The 14,483-nt window shown below is 26.3% G+C and overlaps 1 protein-coding gene across 1 annotated transcript; it reads right to left on the minus strand.

Moving 5' to 3' along the window:
• Positions 1-3,408: 3,408 nt before the first annotated feature.
• On the minus strand, positions 3,409-4,410 carry LOC110645412 (uncharacterized). The gene has a single exon (XM_021798570.2). It carries the CDS (start codon positions 4,408-4,410, stop codon positions 3,409-3,411), a length of 1,002 nt encoding a protein of 333 aa, XP_021654262.2.
• Positions 4,411-14,483: the final 10,073 nt, after the last annotated feature.

The raw sequence follows: 14,483 nt of genomic DNA on the forward strand, positions 1-14,483 counted from the left end.
CTAGGTATAGGGAGACTCTGCCGGATTTTGATGCGACTTAGGGCGTATTGGTCTTTTTCTTTGTTTGTATTGAGTCAAATTTATTAAATGATTGTAATAAAATTGTCGTGTGAGCGGGACACCTTCTTCCTCCGCCCGACCATCACGTAATTTGTCGTCAAGTATGTGAGAAAAATATTAATTTTAATTATAATTTCGATATTATTATATGTTCAGCATGCCCATGCATCACTTATATGCATATATTTATGTAGTTAAACTCTAGGCACGATTTATGATGCATTGATAACTGTTAAAGTGCCATGATGTTGTTGTGGTAATTTGGAGCAGTGTGCGTGCGTTGGCGTGCGTGTGATGTGGTGTGGACTATGGATAGGGCCAGGCGAGTCACGGCTTGAGTTCTTGGGGACCCGATCCTTCGAGGGGTAGTCACGGCTTGAGTTCTTTGCTGGGACCCTCGATTTGGTTTATTAAGCGAAAGTCCGGCTTGAGTTCTTCGCTGGCACCAGGTTGGATTTAAGAGAGCTGTATAGGGGATCAGCTCCCATATGTTATGATTGATGCTACAGGGTGCGTGAGTGCTCCAAATTACTTTTTTGATGTTATGATGTGAATTTGTTGCTGTTGTTGCATTTCACTCTACAGGATGCATTAGTTTTAGATAGTTATAGAGATTATGGTTAAAATTGATATTTTACTCTCTGAGTCGAACGCTCACTCCTGTTCAATATTTTTTCAGGCTACAGGAGGATTTTATTTTGGTTAACCTGTTTTTCTCCTTCGCAGGTTATTTATCAATATTTGTGTAATTTCATTTACTCCTAGAATTTCCGCATGTGTTAGAAGTATTTATTTGATTATGGTCTGTAATATTATTATCATGTGGGACCTGTAAACGTATAATGATATGCATGTTTGATGGATTGGATGAGGGAGCTGAGCTCCCATTTATTTTTATGAGGATATGAGTATGTGGAGGGTGAGCTGAGCTCCCCAATTGAGTATTTATTATGTTTACAGGTCGAGTGAGTCGAAAACTCCCCGTTGGAAAGTCCATTTTATGGCCAGACTCTGTCCGTTTGTTTTCTTGATATTGGGCCCAAATGGGCCTTAGAGTTGGGTTAATGAACAGTTAGGCTTACTACGGGCCTCGGGGGCTTTAGGCTGGCCCAAGTCCTAGTGTCGGTCCGGCCCATAGGTTGGGTCGTGACAATTATTAATTTGATTTTATTTGAATTTGGTTATCATAAAAACCAATGCTTATGAAGCCTACAGTTTAGATTTAAATTATTATATATTATTATTATTATTAAGTAGATATTTGATTAATAAATTATTAATTTAATAATTTTTAAATATTTATATCGTTATTTATCTTATTATTTGAATTAGAAATTACAATGGAGTGAGTTAGGAGCGAAAATAACTTTTTCTATTCCCACTCTATAGAATATTAGGGTTAGGTGGAAATTTCCTGTCAAGGAGCAAGGCAAATTTCTCCATGAGAATTTTTTTTTTAATTTTAATTTATTATTATATAATATAAATTTATTTATTAAAAAATAAATTATAAGTTAAAAACAATCTTAATAATAATATATATTTTTTTAAAATTATAATATTTATAAAAACCATTATTTAAATATTAATAAAATATAAAAATAAATAATTTTTTAAAATAATATATTATTATAAAAGTGGTTACGGAGATTTAAGGTGGGAAGATATTCTCCCATCCTTGCTCGCATACATAATATCTGAATAGAGGTGAGATAATAATATATTTTTTTTCTTGGCGTTCTCAGTGGGCCTAAGGGTGCATTTTCATTTTGATTTTATAATTTTAATTTTTTTTTAATTCTCCAAAAGGCTATATTGTGTGGTGCATTTAGAGTGTGTGATTCTAATTCAGATTAGAAATAGTTTTAGTTTCGTTTTGTGTTATTTTGATTTCAATTTAGTGTGTTTCTCGATTTTTCAATTCTGATTTAATTAAGTATAATTTTATTTTAATTTTAAAAAGAATTTTATGTAATTATTTTTTAAAAAAATCATATTTAAATTAATATTTAATTTTAAATTAAATTATTAATATATATAATATATTTTTTAATTATTTTAAATATATAATTTAATATAAAGTGTATATATAATTTAAAATTAAATATATAATATAATATAATAATATAAAAATATAATATACATTTAACTATTTATTTAATATTTAATTATAAAATATAAATACAATTATAATTATGAATTAATATATATAGCATAATAATATATTTATAATTATGAATTATAAGATAATCTAATATATTTATAATTAACATTATTGAGAAAATATAAAGAAATAAAATATAATATTAATGTTATTTAATTTATAATTAAATATAAATATATAAATATATATAATTATATTAAAAGAATATGATATATCTAAAAAAAATAAAAAAAATAAATATATAAATTTAATTTTCGATTTAATTTTGTTAAGTTACTAATTCAATTTTTAGTATGAACTAAAATCAAATTAAAATATCAAAATAATTTTAATTTTTTATAATTCCTGTTAATTCGATACGATTCAAGACCCTAAAAATTGTGTATAGCATTAAGTACATCTAATCTTTTACTTGTTCTTGGATTTTCATTCTTAATTTGCACAGAGGAAAATTTTTTCAGAAAATCAAAATTTTAATACTTTCATGAGATTTCAGTAATATATATTTTATTTTATTGTTTTTATATTATTATTATTATTGAAAATTTTTAAGATTAATCTACAATAATTAAATGAAAATGTCAATAATTAAATTATAATGAAAAATTCATAGTTTCACATATTAAGGATAAGCGAGGATGAAAATATATAAAATATGGTTGGTGATTAAAAAAAAAAGAGAGAGAGAGAGAGAGAAAGGAAAACCGCAACAACTAAGCTTGTTTTCTTATTTTTTTTTGTGGGGGCGGATACGTAAAGTTCAATGCTCTAGGAGTTTGGTACGGTACCCAAACGAATGACATTGGCGTGCCCTTTAGTTTCAGGGTCCTAAACTAAAAGTCTATTGATGTGTTTCCTGGAAAATTCTCTTCTAGATTGTTCTCGTCAGAAGACAAAACCTTTATTTTTAATATCTTGCGGACTAAGTCAGCCCTACGCCTCTACCTGCCCCACCACCAAATGCAATGTACTTCTTGGTCAAACGCATAGCTTTTCCAGGAAAGTTTCATTCAAATTGATTCCAGGAAGTGAAACGAAATTCACAAAGCAAACCATCAGATCGTTTTGATTTATAACTTCTGAAGATTAAAAACTGTATTACAGGATCAGTAGCATTGGAGGAAAAAAGAAAAACTATTGCAGTTTATTTTTCTATATAATTATACATAAGCATGAACTTGTTCTCAAACTTCATATTGCTCAAGCTGGACGTCCTTAGCCTTCAAAGGAACATACTCTCCAAGCAGATAAACTTCAAGGTGATCTGATAGGGCTGATTTGTCGATGTTTTCATGGTGATATGATTTGCAGACGAAGTAAATCACTGTTTGGATTACAAGTAAAAACAGAAACAACTTAAAAAGCAACAAGAAACAAATTATCCCATATGATACCCTATTCACCATGCCTAAGGATCTTCCATGAACCACCAGCTTCTCAAATGCTACCTGAATTACGAATAGAGACACATTCAGCTTGAAGAATATGATGGTTGTTACCCACATCTTACCTTTTATCAGAGCCCTGCTCTTCACCATGGCCTTAACTCCACAAGCCTCCTCTAACACGGACACAACACTAGACAGCTGCCAAATTATGCTCATGTACACAATACCCACGAAATACAAAATCAATAAACCAATGAAAGTCAACACCCCAATACTTGTTTCTGAAATAAAAAAAGCCCATGCGATAAAGAGCAGGACAGCAACTATGTTGTAGGCAAAAAGAGCAGCAAAAATACACAAAAATGTGACCATGAGCCTCTTCCAAACCTTAGGGACTACGCTCATAACCTTGGCGAAAGTGACTTCTCTCCCTGTATAAATGCAAGCAATGGTGTAAACAACTGCTGCGGTTGATAGAAGGGAGAAGATAAGAAAGATAGTGAAGTATGCAATCTTGAAGAGCCAGAAATAGGTCCATTCGGAGGAGAGGAGATTGTTTAGTTTCTTGTTTCTTGGAGAGCCAGCGCTTGTATGATCTAACTGTATTTCGTCATCGATGATATTGGAGAAGATGAGTTCGGATATCTGGATGTGAGCTAGGAAGATGAAAGATAGAGGAAGAATCAGGCTAAGAGTGATCTGGCTGAAGATCCTCCTCCATGTGAAGATGATCTTGTAGGATTCTTTGTAGATGTCGAAAATTCCAAGAAACTGCATCTCTTCTTGTTCTCTATCCATGGCTAGATGGTCAGTTTCTTGAATGATTTTCTTGGGAAAGGAGGAGGGTTGGGGGAGAAGGAAGAATTGAACAGATAAGAGGATAGAAAATGGTTAAGGACGATGGACAAGAAGATTGGACGGAAACTGCTATAGAAAACAACTTGCCAAGTCAATTGTATAATAAATACTGAAAAATAATTTAATGTCAATTGGGTATATTTTTTAATTTTTTTATTTTAAAGTAAATAAAATAAATCTTTTTATAATCAATTAAATTAATAAATCATTGAACTGAACAGTTCTCTGGTTAGTCTATTTTAAATTAAATTTATGCATTAGGTAGATTGGACTCAATGGGTTGAGATTTTTTTATACATTTGCAATTTTATCTAATCACAATGGTTGGGAGTTGAAACCAAATATATATATATATATATATATATATATATATATAACATTATTAAAAAAAAAAAAAGAACCAGGGGCGGAATTGTACATTACATAAAAGCTATGAAGAGGGAATGATGGGATGAAAATATATATATATATATATATATAGTTGAATTTTATAATTATAAATTATTCTCTATTTTAATTGGTTAAAAAATAATATATCTATTCATTATTATTTAGAAATTTTGAATTCGATTATATTTTATTTAAATTTTATTTTTATTTTATTAAGAAATATAATATAATTTTATTAAAAATTCTTAGTTTTAATTAAAAAATAAATTAATCAATATATTATAAATATCTTCTTTATTATAAATTAAAACATTTAATTTCAAAAGGACATTTAAAACTTAATTCTAATGGAGACGTATTGTTATTTTATATGTAAAATCAAAATTATTATTTCCTAACTCTCTCGTTTTTTTTAGTCTAACTTTGTGGTAATATTTAGAAACCCATATGTTAGATAATAAAATAAAAAATTTTGCATGTTATTATAAGAAATATGTGATACGTTTTAAAATTTCAAATAAAATAATACAATCATTTTATCAATTTTTTTTAGTAATAATTATTTTATTAAATTTTATTATTCAATGAAATTAAAAATATATATAAATAGAAAAGTATTTTTTTAATAAAAATAAAATTATAATATATGATTTATGAAGAGGCAAGATATATAATTTATTTATCTATTTGCAATATGTAAAAAGAGTACTAATTAAAAAAAATAATTAGTAAAATTTATTATTTGTAAAAGAGGAAAATTGATTAATAATTATAAAATAAATTTAACGTTGGACCTAGGAGTTTTAATTTATGTTTTAATGATAATAAATAATTAGTGTGCTACCAATATACCTTGAAAGTGTTTGTGTTAAGATTGTAGATTACAAAATCAAAATTAAGAAATTACTTGAAATCGAGAATGAGAGAGAGCAAGAATTTGAAGCAAAGGTCAATGAGATATTATAATAAAAAATTTTCTTTTATCTTGTGAATCTCAATTGGTTGGTTATGTTAGCTAAAGTTTAGACTTTTCTAAATGTTTTAGTGTCTCTATTTTAAAAGTTTTCTTTATAAAGGGAGAATAAAAAGAAATTTTCACTTTTAAAAAATATAAATTTATTTTTGAAAGTATTTTCATTGAAAATTTGATCAAATTAGTTTTCCAACGATTTAAACAGATCGAAAATTTGAGTTCGAGTAAAAAAGTTATGAGTTTTTAAAACTTAAGTGTCATTTTGTACCTTTTTATTTAGAGAGCATTTCAGCAATCAAAGTTGAGAATTTCAGCAGCCGAAATTCACTCTAATGATAGTTTTTAAGTTTTTAAAGACTAAGTGCTCTTTTTATCCAGATAGCACTTCGAAGTTAGGAACTTCGGTGTAACACCCCTAATTTTTAAATTTATTATTTTTAGGTAAATATTGATATTTTATTTTATTTGAATTTTAGGAAATTATTTGAAATTTTTTGGATTTTAGAAATCGGGTTCAATTTTTAGAAAATATAAACTTTGATGATTTTTAAAAATTAATTTAAAGACCATGTGGCAAAACTAAAAATATATTTGTAGTCTATGCATTTTTCTGAGTTTTCTGAAATTTTTTCGAAATTTTTAGACCTCGTTTTCGGTCCCAAGGCTGAGTAAAAATTCAAAATTTTGTATTCTAAATCGAACTGACCGAATCGAACCGGTCGAATCGGACCGGCTTCTTCCTTTTTCTTCCTCCCCACGCGCGTCCCGACCCCTCTCTCTTTCTCTCCCGTTTTCTCTCTCCTCCCTCCTCCCCTTGCCACGCCGTCGCCTCTCCAGCCACCCGGCCGCGCGCCTCCCGACCACCTCCTCGCGGCGCTGCACGAACGCAGCAAAGCGCCGCGAGCGACGCGACGCGCAAGCGCGCCGCTTCATCTTCCCCGCCGAAATCCGGCCGATCCGGCGACCAATCGGATCGGGTCTTGTGTCTAAATCCATCTACTTGTTGAGAGCTTTCCATAGACACCAAGAACACCGAAATCCATCGAGCGGTTTGTCCAATTTTTGTCCGGGAAGTTTTAGCCCATTTTGAATTTTGGGCTAGATTTCTCTCAAACCGTGAACCCCATGAGAAAACCGAGAGTACCAGAGCACTCCACTCGTCGAGAGCTTCACGACGATATAAATTTCAAATTTTTCCGACACCATTTTTCGGTGGGTCCCACGAAACTTCGTAGTATTTTTCCGAGCATTAATTGAGCTTAGAAAATTCTGTAAAATTTATGTGCTAACCCCCGTGTTGTGGGCTTCGTGTAGGTATCTTCAATTCACGGAAATTCGACAGTTGTCCAAGTCTGTGAATTTCCGGCCAGACAGACCGACTACCGGAAAAGTCTCCGAATTGGAATGAGGTTTTGGCTACCCCACCATTTTCAGATGTCCCGAGCGCGTCCCCGAAGTCGGAATTGGCATAGGTAAACCCGAACCTTACTTTTTCGTAATTTTCTAGTGCTTAAATGAGATTAAAAATCCGTAAAATATTCGTGGTAGCTCATAAAATTATGATTCTTTTTGCAATAGCCTAGTAATATTGCTAAGGACTGCGGGGCAAAGTTTTAGAATTTTTAGAATTCATTTGGGTAGTTTTTGCAAAAAGAGTCAATTATAAGGACTAAATTGAAATTTTACATATTGTGATGGATGACTGTTTGGATGGGCCCAGGAGGGGCTGTGTAATGTGATTGAACTGTGGATATATGGATTGTGAATATAGAAGTGTATTTTGAGCCCTTTTGCAGGTCGGGTAGGTCCTAGGTATAGGGGAGACTTTGCCGGATTTTCGGCATGACTTAGGACGCATTTGGTCTTTTCTTAGTTTGTATTGAGTCAAATTTATTAAATGATTGTAATAAAATTATCAAGTGAGCCGGGACAGCCTTCTTCCTCCGCCCAGCCACCACAGTGATTGCCGTCAAGTCTGTGAGTAAAATATTAATTTTAATTATAATTTCACTATTATTATATGTTCAAGCATGCCCATGCATCACTTATATGTATGTATCTATGTAGTTAAACTCTAGGCACGTTTTATGTTGCATTCATAACTGTTAAAGTGCCATGGATGTTGTTGTGGTAATTTGGAGCAGTGTGCGTGCGTTGGCGTGCGTGTGATGTGGTGTTGATTATGGATAGGACGGGTAGACATGGCTTGAGTTCTTCGCTGGGACCCCGATTTGGTTTATTAAGCGAAAGTCCGACTTGAGTTCTTCGTTGGTACATGTTGGATTTAAGAGAGCTGTATAAGGGAACAGCTCCCATATATTATGATTGATATTACTGGGTGTGTGAGTGCTCCAAATTACCTTTTTACTGTTATGATGTGAAATTATTGCTGATGTTATATTTCACTCTACAGGGTGCATTAGTTTAGATAGTTATAGAGATTATGGTTAAAATTGATATTTTACTCTCTGAGTCGAACGCTCACTCCTGTTCAATATTTTTCCAGGCCACAGGAGGATATTTTTGAGGTTAACCAGCTTTTCTCCCTCGCATGTCATTTATTCATGTTTGTGTAATTTTATAAACTTCTAGAATTTCCGCATGTATTAGAAATATTTAATTGATTTGGGTCTGTAATATAAATTGTTATTTTGGACCTGTAAAATTTTTATCACCTGCATGTTTGATGGACTGGATGAGGAAGCTGAGCTCCCACTTATTTTTATGTTGATATGAGTATGTGGAGGGTGAGCTGAGCTCCCCAATTGATTATTTATTGTGTTTATAGGTCGAGTGAGTCAAAAACTCCCCGTTGGAAGGTCCATTTTATGGCCGGACTCTGTCCGGTTGATTTCTTGAAATTGGGCCCAAATGGGCCTTAGAGTTGGGTTAATGAATAGTTAGGCTTACTACGGGCCTCGGGGGCTTTAGGCTGGTCCAGGTCCTAGTGCCGGTCCGGCCCATAGGTTGGGTCGTGACATTCGGCAACCGAAGTTAGGAACTTCGACAGCTGAAGTTCACTTTTTAAATTATGTTTTTGGTGCCCAACCTTTGGCCATTGAAGTAAGAGACTTCAGCAGTCGAACTTGTATTTATACAACTCGATAGAATAAGATTTTGAATGGTTGAATGGCTATATTTGCATTTAATATACTCTCAATAATCATTTTCATGCCAAAACTATAAATAGAGACCATTTATGATCGGAGAAAAGTGACAACAACTATTTTCTTTTAAAATTTATTGTGTTTAAAAGATTATCTTCTTCTCTCTCTCTAAAACTTGAGCTATCATAATTAATTATTGAGAGCTTGATAGTTTGAGCTGTAATTTCTTAGTTTTGATAGTTTGTTCAAGATTGCTGTGAGCATTTATTATAACTTGAGTGTAATAGAGCATTAAATTGCTCTTAAGTGTAAATAAATTTGTAAAAAAGTTAAGATTTGCTAAGGGGTTTATTTTTTACCTAAAGAAGAATTTTAGTGGAGTTAACTCTTAATGAGAGCCTTGAGGAGAGGACATAGGCTCGAATAACTGAACTTCTATAAAATCTTTTGTGTTCTTTCTTTCCTTCCTTTTCCTTGAGCATTTCACTTAAAATTCTCCACCTACCATTCAAATGTTGCTGCAAGGGACAACATTTAACCTTAACTTTTAATTAATAGATCTATATCTATATAATATATAAATGTGGAAAGGGGGAGAGAAACATTGAGGTTTGTCTAAAATACCCTTCATTATTTATATTATTTACAAATTATAATTATATAATTTTATTATTTAAATCATTTTTAATGTTATTGTAAATTTAAAATTCTTAATCTATTTATATTTAACTTCTACTTAATTTAAAATAAAATTTTACAATAAAGAGTTAATTAAAATAAGAATTCATTTAAAAAAAAACAATTTGCATGGAAGTTTAAAAAAATATATAATAATCTCATAAAAATAATTAACTAAAAAATCGTATATATCCAATTTGATTGAAACTTCTCTTTTTACAATTTTAAAATACAAGATGTTGTGTAATTTAAAAACAAAATAAATGTTGAGTAATATTAAAATTAGAGTTTTAGTAAAATTAGAATTATATAAATATAATTTGATTAAACAAAAAGAGAAAGCTATTTTTTTATAAATTAAAAAAATATTAATTATTGACAAAAAGAAATTATTTATAATTTTTTATTAAATAAGATTTGGATAACTCTTATATATCAATGTTTTTTATATATAGGTTTTATTTCAAACTAAAAATATTAGGTTGATCATTAATTATTTTATTTTATAAAATATAATTATTATAAAATAGCAATATAATATTATAAAATAATTTTTGCATGATGCATATTTAAAAGTATAAAATATTTTAAACATAATAAGAATATTCTAAAATTAAGAGTAAAATATAGTGATCATAATTTGATATAATAATAAGGGACTAAATTTAATTGATTATTGAAAATAAATATATTATGATAATATTATATTATATACAATAAATTAATATAAAATTATATATAAACAAATTAAATCACGAGTGTATACGTGCAATGCACATTTAGTAAAAACTGGTTATATAAATATACGAAGGAGGAAGAATATTGGTTTTCTTCAAATTGCCCTTTATTTTTAAAATTAATTATAATTATATTTTTATTATTTAAATTTATTATAAAATTTATATAAATTTAAATTTTTTGTAGAGTTAATATAAATTAAAAATTTTTAATACTATTTATACTTAATTTCAATTAAATATAAAATTTTATAAGAAATAAATAATTAAAATAGAAAAATTAATAAATAAAAAATACAATTTCATTGTATTACAATATTAAATAAAATACTTTATTAGTATCTAATTTTTTAAATTTAGATTTACAATTAGTTATTTATTTATTATGTATATTTCAAAATATTTTACTAGTTGCATATTATTTTTTAAATTAATTTCCATCTAAGATTCTTTTTATTACAATGAAACAATATATTAATATTTATAAAATTATGAATATTAATCAAAATTAAATATTTTAGTGACTATAATTTATAAAAATGATAATAAAAATAATATAAATCATTCAAAGGATATTATTAATTTTAAAATTTTTTAAATGAACAACTTAAAAAGAATTTTATTTAATTTCAATTAAAGATCAATACTAATAAAAAATCATTAAAAACAATTAAATTTAAAATTCATTAATTTATTCCTATGTATATATATATTATTACAATATGATTTCTTAAAAATTGTTATTATATAGCTAGCATTATACCACATATAAAATATTATCTCTTGTATTAATAATAAATAAAAAAGTAATATTAATAATATATTAATTAATTAAATTTATATTTATATTATTATGTTATTAATATTTTTTATTTTTATTCTTTTTAACATTGAAAATAATATGTTCATGATTTTTTTTTTGAATGGAAAAAAAATGGATAAGAGTTGAAATAAAAAAGATATTGTAAGAATCAAACTGTATCAAACTAAATTTGTTTTATTGTGTTGATATAATTTTAATTTTTTGTTAATAATTGAATCAAGAATTATATTATATCCAATCATACTAAATACCAAATAAAGATATAATTAAAGCTGAAATTAATTTTATAAAAATATTTTTTTAATTAAAATTTAAATATTTAATACATACGATGCATTTATAATAATAGACTATATGCACTATAATATATATATATATATATATATATATATATATATATATAAGTATGAATAAAGAACCAACTTTTTAAACTAATAACAATATTCTTGTAAATATTAATAATATAAATTTATATTTTTTTTGTATAAATTTTATTTCTTTAAAATTATTATATATATATCTAAAAGAATGCCATATTTTCCTTGAAGAGTTTGCCACATGTCACTTTTTATAAAAAAAACTTTATTTTATATTAATTATTATTTAATTTTTTTTATTTCTCTTTTAATTATTATTATTATTATTTATATTGCTATTTTAATAATTATGATTTAAATTATTATATTCTTTAAAATTTGATTTTTAAAAATTAAGACATTTTGTGATTAAATACAATACTTAAAAATTATTTATATTATTTCTTTTATAATATAAATTTATTTATGTAAAAATATTATTTACCACATGTCACCATCCATCATCATAATAGTAATAATAATTTAAAATAAAAAATAATTTAAAAGATAATAATAATAATAATAATAATAATAATAATAAAGTCACTTATCACCATTAATTTAAAGAAAATTAATCATTTATTTATGATCTCACATTCTTATAATATATATATATATATATATATATATATATATATATATATATATATATATATATATATATATATATATATATATATATATATATAAAGAGAGAGAGAGTACTTTCAAATCTATTATATTTATGCTATGTGATAATTTTAAATTACATTTATGGATGACAATTTTTCCTTCAAAGGAAAATCAATACCTACATTTATTTAAACAAAATAAAAATAATTTAGCAAAATATTTTTAAATATAATTACTGTAACTGAATTTAGTATTTAATTACAATTAATTTATCACACTAAATTTAATGAATATTATCATGACTCTCTAGTTATAGTCATGATTGAAGGTTTAATTTTCTTTAAAAATATTTGCTCTAAATTATAACTAAGTATCAAGAGGTATTTGAATTTTTATAAGAAATTAATAATTAAATTTTTTTAAACATGTCTAATTATTAAAGATAATATCCATTATTTTTAATTTTTTTAAAAAAAGAAAAAAGGTCAATATTAAATTTTTCCGTGTTTCATAAACAGTTGTAATATATAATTATTAAATATAATTATTATCCACTATCATGTTCTTAATTTTTAATTTGAAAATGTCAATGACAGTTATAAAATCAAACCCATATTTATTTTGAAGAAAAATTAAAATTATTTAGTGGAATATTTTTAAACACATTGGCTATAATCATATTTAGTAGTTATCTAAGTTGTTTAATATTGCTTTAAATTATAAAAAAATTAAGAATATTATTTTTATTATTATTATTATTATTATTATTATTATTATTATTATTATAAACAAAGAATAATTTACAACCATTAAAAAAAAATTATAGCCATTAAGCCCTCTAATTTGAGAGTAGCTATCAATTTATTTGGACTAAAGTTTATGGTTAACGTTTTAAAGTTTTAATATTTTAAATAGCAATATTAAAATTCTTTCAATTAAAGAATAACATTTTTTTTAATTAACAATGACTTCATAGCCCAATTAAATCTGATATAAATTTTTTTTATTTATCTCTCTGCCTATAAATAGTTAATACTTTCTATAATTTAACACGCATAAAACCTGTTTCTTTTCACCAAATATTTTCTATTCATCTAATTATTCTTAAATTCTCTTTTAATTTATCATATTATTTGTATTGCTTCTTTCAAGAATTATTAGTCTCGATTCATAAATCTTATTATTTTAATTTTTTATTTTACTTTTCTCACTCTATTAAGAATAATAAAATTAAAATACTAATTTTTTTCTTAAAAAAGATTAAACTGATATAAAGTATAAATTAAATTAAAAGAATAAAATAAAAATTAATATTATATTATCTTCAATTAATATAAAATCAACCTATATTCTTTATATATACTCATCCAAATGTACAATTTATACTCTTTTATATAGTTAATGTAATTTTTTTCTTAAAAAGTTGAAAACTACATTTCAAGTGTGAAGGAGCTAGCAATCATTTTTTCTCATTTCTTTTTTATTTTTTATTTTTTGTGTTGGATCAATTTCCTGTTTTAGTTAATAGCTATATTCTTATACATAAAAATAGAATTACATAAAAAAATTTGACTACAAGCAAGAATAATTAAAAAAATTAAAAAATAAAATATAAATAATAATTTAGTCAATGAATCAAATGTTAAAATAATCAAGTTTGTAATCTTATCAGATTATATATTAATTTAGTGTCTCTCAATTTATTTAACTGATAGCATCAATAAATTTTAAATTATTTTTAAAATAAAATAATATTGTTATATTTTAAATAAAATAATTACATAAATTACCATTAATTTATGTATGAAAAGTATTAAAAAATATATTTATTTAAATAATGTTACCATAAATTATTTTAGAAAGTTACATTAAAGCAAAAGAAAATTTATTTAAATAAAATTAATTAAGTAAAATTTTTTAATAAAAAGTAATTTAATAATAAAAACTTATTTATATATACATAGAGAGACACACACACTACAGTGCTATTTCCCTATTTAATTATGTAAGCGTAGAAGAAACTACGCAAATCAGCTTCTGATAGGATTAATCAACTTTGTTCTAGTCCGAGACATATGTGGAATTGAAAACCACTACGTTTCTTTCAGTACTATATAAATATACATAGAAATATCTCTAATCTTTAGTATTTTGATTTCTCACAATTTATGGATTCTGCGACTTACCACCGCTATGTTGTTGAAGTATCAGAGGAGAAAGACTATCCCATTTCCACAGCAGTACAAGAAAAGAAGAGCCATTCCTATGATTTCAACATAATTTTGCAATTTTCCCATAAGATTGAAATCCACGACCATCCACATATCCATGTCCAAA

The sequence above is a fragment of the Hevea brasiliensis genome, chromosome 12, assembly GCF_030052815.1.
Source record: "Hevea brasiliensis isolate MT/VB/25A 57/8 chromosome 12, ASM3005281v1, whole genome shotgun sequence".
In the NCBI taxonomy this organism is placed as follows: Eukaryota; Viridiplantae; Streptophyta; class Magnoliopsida; order Malpighiales; family Euphorbiaceae; genus Hevea; species Hevea brasiliensis.

Bases quoted from the DNA above. Each gene is read 5' to 3' on its own strand.
- LOC110645412 (XM_021798570.2), bottom strand. From the start codon at position 4,410: ATGGATAGAGAACAAGAAGAGATGCAGTTTCTTGGAATTTTCGACATC.